Below are 11,500 nucleotides of genomic sequence, written 5' to 3'. Positions count from 1 at the left end.
TTTTTTTTTTTAAACTTTTCATTGTTTTCTGAATTTTCTTGCTTTCTTCCAATTACCTATTTTCTGCATGATGGTTGGATTCTTTGTCTTTCAAGGTAAAATCTGTCCCACAATGTTTTGTGATCCCTTTATGTCAGTTCATGTTGAAGAGTAAGCTCTAAATAGCTTATTTTGCATGCATAGATAGTGATTGTCTCAGAGGATAGTTGGTTTTCTCTGGATGAACCCCAGTATCAGAATATATAGATCTGTATGCTATGGTAGATTATTTTCTCCCAAGGTTTCTGTGCTCTCCTGGTGTATGGGATATAAACCTGACTGAGTGTATCAGGGAAAGAATGTAGACTCTTATTTATTTTTTTTCCCTTTATTATCAGGATGTCAAGGATGATTTTACATGTACATGGAGTCCCTGTTTCTAGGGTTCCCTTTGATTCGGTTTCTCCCAGGCATAAATTCCCTTCTAATGTGATACAGTGTAAATGCCAAAGTGAAGCATGATGGAGAGGAAAGGAGGAGATGGTTTAAATAGATTTCTTTAAAGAAACTTTTAGGAGCTCTGGTAGCATAGTGGCTAAAGCACTTGACTGCTAACCAGAAGGCTGGCGGTTCAAACCCACCAGCCACTCCTCGGAAGGAAGGTTGGGCAATCCTACTTCCGTAGTGATACTGCCTCGGAAACCCAAGGAGGGGTCGCTATGAGTCGGGGCTGACTCGACGGCACATAACAACAACAACAACAAAGAAACTTTTAGCACTCATCTTGTCTTCAGCCTCACCTTCATGCCTCTAATATCCTACCTCGTCCCTAGTAATCATGAGCCATTCTTGTCTCTACTGTTTAAGATGAGCCCTTATGAATTTAGTAAGGACTCATGCTGGGAGCTCTGGTAGCATAGTGGTTAAGACGCTTGCCTGCTAACCAGACGGCTGGCGGTTCAAACCCACCAGCCTCTCCTCGGAAGGAAGGTTGGGCAATCCTACTTCCGTAGTGATACTGCCTCGGAAACCCAAGGAGGGGTCGCTATGAGTCGGGGCCAACTCGACGGCACATAACAACAACAACAAAAAGGATTCATGCCACTCCTTGGAAGGAAGATGGGGCAATCTACTTCTGCAGTGATACTGCCTCGGAAACCCAAGGAGGGGTCACTATAGACGGCACATGACAACAACAACAACAAGGATTCATGATTTGTGGATCACTTAAGTCGATTACTATTAATCCATTTGCTTTTCAGCTTTAACAGTTTGGTTTCAAATATTTAATCTGCTTGTGATTTCTCTTATTTTCTTAGACTTTCAGATTTTGCCTTTAAAAATATCTTTGCTGTCAATTCAACGTGATTTTAAGAACTTATGGAAGAAAATGGAACTTTTCCAGTTTTCATATTTAGCATCAACCCTCCATTAATAACCTTTTAATGAAGGAATTTATAAAATGGGTTCAGCCAGTTCTTTAAGTATAAGAAACAATAACAAACTTTTCCTAAGAGCCCATGCACGCTATAGATAAGAGACACAAAAGGAACTTACTGGTTTGTTCTGAGCTATTTCCTAAAAAACAAACAGAAATAAAGATAAAAGCTAAGTTAGCGATGGAAGAACCATTTTTTCTCATTCTTTAAAGTGAGGATTTACAAAGCTAGAGATGAGGTCAAATAATGCAGAAATCCTCTGTAATTTGGTAATGAAAGTACAAATGATTTGAAATGCTACTTTTTGACTCATTTGAAAGCCACAAATAAAGGTATAGGTGTTGTTTGCCCATTAGAAGGATATTAGTTTTGCCTAATATATTTCTGAGATTATGCTGTGGAATGCAAAGTTGACCTAAACTATGTTTAAATCTAATTTTTATTTTATCAATGTGTGTTTACTTACTTTAAAAGTCAAATCATAAATGCATATAAAGCACCAGTCTTCTGAGTCATCAAATCTACTCTGTTTCCTTTTCACTTTCACCTTGGAAGGAATGGGCTGTCTAACTAATATTTGGTCCTTGAGTGCCTACTGCTATTTTATAGTTTCTTTAGTTTGGATCATGCACAGTAGCTTCCTCTTGGGGTACCAAGGCTTTACCTCTTTTCTACTCTTCCCTGTTTACTTCTTCTCTCACTATCTCTCCAGTAAACCCATGTCACATTTGTTTTTGTAAGTCAATATATTGACTTATAATATCTGCCCATGTAAATTTTCATCTTAGCTGAATTATAGATTATACCAGGTTTTCTGCATAAAATTTTCTGTGCTCTGCAGTTAATTTTTACATTCTTCGCTGGTTTCATAGTATGATTTTGCCTTCAAATTATTTTTTCCATTCGGTTGAGCTTCAGGAGGGAAGGAAAAATGTACCCCCTTTTTATTTGCTTAATATGGACTCTGATACTCTTTGTACGGTTGGTTTAACACCAGTAAGGGTAATATTCAGAAAGCTGAAAGACTCATGATTATCAAACCAGATCATCCCCAGATTAGAAACAGAAAGAAGGGTACTGATGGGTTCTAGGCACTTTTCTACAATACAAATAGTAGCATAAGTGTGGTTTACCTGAGAGGAGGAGATAATATTTTCTTTCCCTTAGCCACACTAGAGTGATTTTAAAACTTAGAGTATAACATACTAAGAATACAAAAGACTTTTTTTTTTTTAAATATAGGAGACTAAAGCAAATATGGAAAATTCAGAAATGAATTTACCAATGGATTCTGGAGTCTCAACTGAAACACAAACAAACACAAAATTTTTGTTTGTGAAAGGAAGACTAGTTTTCTCTACTATCAGTTTTCATAATGGATATAATGCAAAATTGACATATTCACATGTATTATTAAAATTAAACGTTAATATCAAAGTCATATATTACCACATTTTGAAAACTCATCTAATATTGTAGACTTACAGCAAAAAACATTGATGCCTTGTTACAACCATTTGCAATCAGATTTGCTGTCCTGTAATATATATCCACTCTGTATTTAAATGTAGGCTCTTTTTCTAGAATTTATCTAAATATTTGAAAATAGCTTTCTGGGAATGTGCTATCTGGTGTTTCAGTTTGATACAATATCTACTGACTTCCTGCTATCAAAGATTCAGTCTTTTTGCCCTCCCCATAGGTCTTCTCCTTTATTTTCTTGTGGTGGGCAAAATTCTAAGATTAACCCTAATGAGTCACCCCCTGTATAATGCTCTCTCCTTGAGTGAGTGTAGAACCTATGACTTGTTTTTAGCTAATAGAATGTGGGCAAGGTGATAAGATAGTCACTCCTATGATACATGTTACATTTGAGCAGCCTGGATGGAGTGAGGGATTCTCCTTCTGGACCTGAAGAAGTAAGCTGCCATGTCTCAGAGCACCTGAGAAAGGAAAAGGTGGCAGGGAACTGCAGGGGTCCCTAGGAACTGAGCTCAACCACCAGCTGACAACAAGCAAGAAACGTGGAACCCCAGGAAAGAGTATAGCAGTCATGGGATATGATGAAATGGTCTGACTCATACGAAGTTTTTGTCATAGAGGATGAGAGGAAGAATAGGGTGGAAGCAATAAAAGAAATGTTACAGAGAATAAAAGTGAAAGAAAATTCTGATGGAAGCATGGAAATGCAGGAAGAAATTAAGATAAAAGTAAATAAATATATGGGTAGACAGGCAAATACTGACTGCAGTTAATTTTTGCATTCTTTTCTGTTTTCTTACAATGTTTTTGCAGTCCCTGCTTCTTTTTACTTTGCTGTTTTGGTGCGTTTCAGGAGGGAATAGAAGAAAGCACCTTTGTTCAATTTGCCTAATATGGACTCTGATACTCTCTTCATGGGTGTTTTTATGATTAGCAATAGTGTTATCCAAAAAGCTCAAAAGTCTCAGTTAGCAGACCATATGCCCAGATTAAAGAAAGGAAGGGAAGGTACTGAGAAAAAAAAAAACAAAAGAACTTACTAGTTTGTACTGATATAGTTCCTACGAAAACAAACACAAATGAACATGTTAGCTAACTTAAACATGCAATAACTGTTTTCTCTAATTCTCTAAAGGGTGGATACACAAAGCTAGAAATGATGACCACTAGACAACATAAAATCCCTCTATGAGTTGGTAATGAAAGCGCTTAAGATACGAGATTCAAAAGAGGTAGTTACTGACAGGTTTTGAAGTCACAGCTGAAATAGAAAAAAAAAAAAAAATTTAAAAGTGGCATTGGTTGCCCCTTAGAAACAGATTTATTTTCCTAAATATTTTTCTAAAATCATTCAATAGAATGCAACATTTACAAGAAGCATTTACATTGAATTGTCCTTATATCAAAGTATATGCACTTGTTGTAAAAGTCAAAATGTGTAATGTAAATAAGAACACCAGTTCTTTGACCCATGTCTCCCTACCTCCAATTTTTTTTTTGGGAATGCTATTTAACTAGTATTAGGCCGTAAAACTGTGTCTATGATATTTTATGATTTCTCAGATTTGGATAATGTGCATTGGCTTCCTACTATTAGCAACAAGACTTTATTTAGCTCCTTTTCTACCCTTCTCCCAATTCACTTCCCCTCCACCATTCTTTCCAACAAACCCATATCACATTTTTTTCAGGTGAACAATATACTGTGTTAGCAATATCATGACCGTGTTAACAATTTCATATACCAGTTATCCTGTGAAAAATTTTCATTTTTCTTCCATATATATATATATATATATATATATATATATATTTTTTTTTTTACTTATTTTGGGCTTTCCTAAAACATTTACTTCAGGTTTATGCCTCTTGTTATTCTTTCACAGTCATTTTAGTAAGTTTCTCAAGGGAAGAGAAGAAAATGCCCATCTCTGTTGCCTAATATGGACTCTTGATACTCTCTTCATGGGTGGCTTTACAGTCATTAAGTGTTGCTATTTGAAAAGCTTAAAAGCCTCCTGATTAGCAGACCTCATCACCTGCAGATTAGAAACTGCATGGGAAGGTAATTGATGTGTCTAGGATCTTTTCTATAATACAAATAAAACTTCAGTTTGATTTTCCCAAGAGAAAGAGAAGAATATTGTCTCTCCTTAATCTTGTCTAAAGTGATTTAAAAACTTTAAGATGCAATAGCCTGAGACCTGAAAATTCTTCCTAGCAACTAGTTGCCCAAATCAGATTTCAAAAAATTGAAAATGCACTTACGTGTGGTTTCTGGAGTCTGAGCTAAAAGACAAACAAAACAAATACAAAATTGATATTTTCTTGTGAAAGGAAGACTTATTTTCTCTAATAGCCTCTAATAGTCTTTTTGATATTGAATACAATGAAAGCTTCACATTCAAATGTATCATTAAAATTTGATTGTTTTCATCAAAGTAACATATATACTAATTTAAAAAAGGAAGCTAATGTTATGGACTGGTAGCAAAAAAGCATTAATTTCCTACCAATCCATTCACAGTCAGATTTGCTCTCCCAAAAATGACAAACACTGGATGGTTAAGGCTCACTCTTCTAGAATTTAAATATTTGAAAATAGCTTTCTTAAACTGTGGATACTTATGTTCTCAGTTTTATGTAGCATCTATTGACCTCCTGCTATCAAAGATGAGGCTTTCTGATTCCTCCCCTCAACACCTCACTTCCTTTACCTTGCTGGAGTAGGCCAAATTCTAAAATCATAATCAATGGGTCATGCCCTTGTGTAATACCTTACCTTTGACTGAGGACAGTACCTGTGACTTGCCATTGGCCAATAGAGTATGGCTAAGGTGATAAGATTGGCATTTCCATGAATAGCAGTGAAACACTGATAAATTACTGGAAAACTTTATAGCAAGAATTGTGAGGATAGTGCATGACTGGGCAGTGTTTTGCTCTGTTGTACATAGGGTTGGTATGAGTCAGAGCTGACTCCACGGCACCTAATAACAACAACATATAAGACTCAGTCTTAGCAGACTGGAGTGAGAGATTCTCCTGCTGACTCTGGAGAAGTAAACTGCTGTGTTTTGAGAGCACCTGTGAGAGAACAATGTGGAAAGGAACTGCAGGGGCCTCTAGAAGGTGAGAGCAGCCCCCAGCCCATGATCATCAAGAAATTAAGGACCTCAGAAAAGGGTATAGGAGACATATGGGATATGGTAAAAAGGTATAACAAGCATGGCATTTTAATCATAGGGATAAGAAAGAGATAATGGGCCAGAAGCATTAAAGGAAATGTTAAAGGGAATAAAAGTAAAATTAAAAAAAAAAAAATTGTGACAGACATAGGGCAAAGAAGGAAGAAGTGAAGTCAACAGAAAAGTAAATATATGAGTAAACATAACCAAATATTGACTGTATAGAAAACAGTAATAATAATGCATTATGGGGTTAAAATAAATGTAGATTTAAAATACATGATTAAAGTATAAACAAGGTAAGGATACTAGTGTCAAGTGTTCTGCAGCTCTTACATAGTCTTTTTGACAATTTCATAGAAATGTTAAATGTAATAATTCATATTAGCTTTTAATAAGATAAAGTTGAATGTTGCAATCTGTATGGTAACCACTCAAAGAAAAGTAAAACCAAAAACCAAACTCACTGCCGTCGAGTCGGATCTGACTCATAGCAACCCCTCCTTGGGTTTCCCAGGAGGTATGACTACAGAGGTAGATTGCCCAACCTTCCATCCCAAGGAGTAGCTGATGAGTTTGAACTGCCAGTCTTCTGGTTAGCAGTCAAATGCCTTAGGCACTACGCCACCAGAGCTCCCAAAGAATAGTAAAAGACTGTAATTAATATGCTATGAAATGAGGAAAATAGAGTTATATAAAACAAGTTATTCCAAAAGAAGGCAAAAAAGAAAAAAGAATAGGTGAGCAATTAGGAAAAATACAGTAAGATGGTATTTTAAAATCCAAATACATAAATAATTATAGTCAGTGCAAATGGTCTACATATTCCAATTAAAATAAAACATTAAAAATACAAATATAGTTTGCAAGACTTACTTTAAATATAGGGGCTAAGATGAAAGGGTGAAAGTGAAAGGATATAAATATACATCTGCTAGAAGGCTCTGGTAGCATAGTGCCTAAGGCACTTGACTGCTAACCAGAAGGCTGGTGGTTCAAACCCACCAGCCACTCCTCGGAAGGAAGGTTGGGCATTCCTACTTCCGTAGTGATACTGCCTCGGAAACCCAAGGAGGGGTCGCTATGAGTCGGGGCCGACTCGATGGCAAATAACAGCAACAACAACAACAGAAGGCTAAACCAGACAAAATGAACTTTAGGGCAGGAAGCAATATAACAGGTAAAGAGGGATATTTAATTGAGATGAAAGGGTCAGTCTATAAGGAAGAAAATTCTGAATTTGCACACGTGTACAAGCAGAATTAGGCAAAGAAAAATAGGCAAACTTAAAATTGTGGGAAATGTTAATACATATTTCTCAATAACTTATAGATGTAGTAGATGAAGGCCAATGAGAAATAAATGATTTGATGACACACATAACACACTTGATCTAATTGACTTCTTGTGCATACTGCCCTCCACAAAATAGATATCTGTTCTTTAAGAGTACAGGTAATAATATACTAACATTGACCATAAGCTGGACCACAAAGAAAGCCTCAACAAATTTTAAGTGACTGAAATATTTAGAATGTATATGTTCTTAACATTGTAGAATTAAGCTAGAAATAAATGTTAAAAAGATAACTAGAAAAATCCCAAAATGTTCCCAAATTAAGAAATATATTTCTAAAGAAAGTCTGAAAAACTGATCATTAATTTATTACACTAAATGAATGTTCTAAAAAATAATAGCAAATACCATCCAAAAAAGTAGGAGAAAGAAAATAATTATGAGAAAATTAGAAATTTTTGAAATAGAAAATAACTGTGCAGTAGAGAGAATCAACAAAGGCAAAAGTTTGCTCTTTGAGTAAAGACTATTGAAGTTGCTAACCCTATGGCAAGGCTGATAGAAAAAAATAGAGACCATAATATTGAAAGCTGGACAATGAATAAGGAAGGTGGAAGAAGAATTGATGTATTTGGCTTGTGGTGCTGGCAAAGAATACTGAAAATATCACAGACTGCCAGAAGAATGATGAAATCTGTGTTGGAAGAAGTACAGTCGGAATGCTCCTTAGAAGTGAGAATGGCCAGACTTCGTCTCATGTACTTTGGTCAGGTTGTCAGAAGGGGCCAGTCCCTAGAGAAGAATATCATACTTGCTTAAGTAGGGGGTCAGAGAAAAAGGGGAAGACCGTCAGTGAGATGGATTGACACAATAGCTGCAGTGATAGGCTGAAGCACAGCAAAAGTTGTGAGGATGGTGTAGGACCAGGCATTGTTTCTTTCTGTGGTACGTAGGGTTGCTATGAGTCAGAGCTGACTTGACAGCACCTAGTAACAGCAGCAACATAATATAACCATATCAGGAATGAAAAACGGAGCATCACAACAGGTACTGCATGATGATGTTTAGCTCTCTTCTTTGAACCTGCCTTTCTATTTGTTGTTGTTGTTATGTGCCATCGAGTCAGACCCGACTCATAGTGACCCCTCCTTGGGTTTCCGAGGAGGTATCACTACAGAAGTAGATTGCCCAACCTTCCTTCCGAGGAGTGGCTGGTGGGTTTGAACCGTCAGTCTTCTGGTTAGCAGTCAGCTGCCTTAGGCACTATGCTACCAGAGCTCCTCTGCCCTTCTATATAGTGCTCTATATCTCCAACAAACCTATGTCACTTTTGTGTGTGTGCGTTAATATATCATATTAGCAATATTATGACCATGTAAATAATGTTCATAGCTGAGTCATGTACTACACCAGTTTTCCTGTGCAAAAATTTCTTTTCTCTGCAGTTAATTTTTGCGTTTTTTTCTTCCTTAGAATATTTTTGCAGGTTTATACTTTTTATTGTTCTCTCTCAGTCATTTGTGTAATTTTCAGTTTGGCTAATATAGACTTTAGTACTCTCTTCATTGTGGCGTTAAAATCAGAAAATATTCTGAAAGCCAGAAGTCTCACAATTAACAGACCAATCACCCACAGATTAGAAAAGAGGGTTCTCGTGGATTTAGAGTCTATCCTAAAATACACATAATAATGTAAATGCAATTTTCTTGAGAGATGGAGGAACTTGAAGTTATAGCAATTTGAGAAAGCAAAGACTTTATTGCAACTGGGAGACCAAGGTAGTTTTGAAAAATTGAAAATGAACTTACCGATGGATTCTGGAGCCTTAACTAAAACACACACACACACACACACACACACAAAGGGAATCTTGTTACTTGTCTGTGTAAACCAGAAACACCAAACTCACTGTCATTGAGTTGATTCTAACTCATACAATCCCCACTGGGTTTCCAAGGCTGTAAATCTTTATGGAAGCATACTGCCACATCTGTTTACTGCAGAGCAGCTGATGGATTTGAACCACTGACCTTTTGGTTATCAGCCAAATGCCTTAACCATTGAACCACCAGAACTCCTTTGTCTGTGTAAAGAAGGCTAATTTCCTCTGCTAGGCTTTTGATTATGAACAGAATGTAAAGTAGACACAGTCAAATGTTTCATTAAAATGTAATTGTTTCCTTTTAAAGTAAGGTGAGAACCTGTGGTAGGGCCTGTTCTATGGTCAAACTGTCTAGGACTGGCTTTATTTCCTTTTTCCTCAATTACTCATCTTACTGCATGTTGCTGTTGTTGTTGTTAGGTGCTGTTGAGTTATTTACATCTCAGAGTGTCCACATGTGACAGGGTAGAGCTGTCCCATTGCCTAAACCCACTGCCATCGAGTTGATTCCAACTCATAGCCCACCCCCACTGGGTTTCCAAGGTGGTAAATCTTTATGGAAGTAGATTGCCTCATCTTCCTTCCCCAGAATGGCTGGTGGGTTTGAATCGCGCGCCTTCTGGTTAGCAGTCAAATGCCTTAGGCACTGAGATCCTTTGCCCCATTGCCTGGTCTGGTGTTAACATGAAATGAGAGCCTGGCTCTGGTTCACTCTTATTCTGAAGGTATGTGTATCTCGTGCACCAGTCCAACCTGGGAGAGTCTCTTACAAGACTTCCTGTGCTGGGCCTGGATCTAGAATTTTGAAGCATTACTTCATCATGTTCTAACATCTGGGCTAGCTGTTGATACATTGATGTATTATAATTTCTGATCTTTAATATGTGACTTTTTTTTTGCTTTTTGGTTTCATGATGTTGACTGCTATTCCTCACAATGTAACAGCTCTCCTCCCACCTTCTCCCTGTTTCCCTGTGCCCTTCCCTCCCATGCACTCCTGCTCCTGAGCTGTCTCCCTGTGCAAACACTACCTTTCTGTTTTCCCACGATTGATCACTACAAGGAATGTCTCTACCTGATGTAAATGTTCACCCCATGTGTCTGTCTATTGTTTGACTGGAAGCCACGGGAGTGAGTTCAGTTCCAGACCTGAAGGGTAATTAGGGGTCACATTCTCAGGGGTCTCACCGGGCTCTATCAGACCAGCAAACCTGGTCTTTTTTTTTTTTTTTTAATGATTTTGAGTTTTGTTCCACATTATTTTCCCACTCTATCCAGGATCTCCTGCACTGATTTCCCCCACTCCTTCCCACAGTGGTTGACAGTGGTAGCCAGGCACCATCTAGTTCTTCTGATCTCATGGTCATATAGGCTGAGGATCTTATGATCTACCAGCCCCTTGGACAAATTGTTTCCATATGTCTTTGGCTTTCTTAATTCTTCTTTGTGATGTTTTGAGACCCTTCTGTATTTTCAAAGATCTCAGAATTTATGGGAATATTGCTGATTGATTGTCAGTGGATCCTCCTTCATTTTACTTAGTTACACCCTTCAGTTTTTTTTTTTTTGATAAATTTAAATTTCTTCTTTGATAATTTTCTCTGCTCATGTTCTTTCTGAAACTCCTGAATTGTTCATCCATTTACCTCCTCTTTCCTTCCTCCCTTTTCTTCTTTGTTATTACTTTCATGGACATTCTCTCTAGTTGATTTTCCAGCACTTTTATAAAATGATAAAACTTTGGCCATTTATATTTTTAGTAGCTCTGGTAGCATACTGCCTAAGGCACTTGACTGCTAACCAGAAAGCTGGTGGTTCTAACCCACCAGCCACTCCTCAAAGGAAGGTTGGGCAATCTACTTCTGGAGTGATATTGCCTCAGAAACCCAAGGAGGGTTGCTGAGTTGGATCCAACTAGATGGCAGTGAGTTTGGTTTTTTGGTTTAGTGATTAAACCATTAGATGCCTGCTAAGATGGTTTTTTTTTTTTTGCCTTACTGTGAGGAGTGGAGTAGGGCATTCAAGGTTCTTAGAGACTTTTTATCAACCATTCTGTGTGTAGTCCCACTCTTATGTTTGCCATCAGTTCTTGAGCCTTTCCAGATTCTATATTTGAATTGTCGTTCTTTTTGGCTTCCTCTAATGCTTGCCCTTGGGAGCTCTGGTAGCATAGTGGCTAAGGCACTTGACTGCTAACCAGAAGGCTGGTGGTTCAAACCCACTAGCCACTCCT

At 37.4% G+C, this 11,500-nt stretch overlaps 1 protein-coding gene across 1 annotated transcript in view; it reads right to left on the bottom strand.

Annotated features, from left to right (window-relative positions):
• Window positions 1-11,500, bottom strand: part of TSBP1 (testis expressed basic protein 1) — a 157,820-nt gene that overhangs the window by 45,570 nt on the left and 100,750 nt on the right. The window contains exons 21-23 of the mRNA XM_007951441.1: window positions 5,169-5,189; window positions 3,941-3,961; window positions 1,537-1,557 (exon numbers count right to left, since the gene is read on the bottom strand). Coding sequence (XP_007949632.1) covers window positions 1,537-1,557; window positions 3,941-3,961; window positions 5,169-5,189 — 63 coding nt within the window. The remainder of the gene's footprint in view (window positions 1-1,536; window positions 1,558-3,940; window positions 3,962-5,168; window positions 5,190-11,500) is intronic.

Source organism: Orycteropus afer, unplaced genomic scaffold, assembly GCF_000298275.1.
Source record: "Orycteropus afer afer isolate SDZICR_OR568_19922 unplaced genomic scaffold, OryAfe1.0 scaffold00294, whole genome shotgun sequence".
Classification (NCBI taxonomy): domain Eukaryota; kingdom Metazoa; phylum Chordata; class Mammalia; order Tubulidentata; family Orycteropodidae; genus Orycteropus; species Orycteropus afer.
This window is presented reverse-complemented; position numbering and strand designations above follow the sequence as displayed.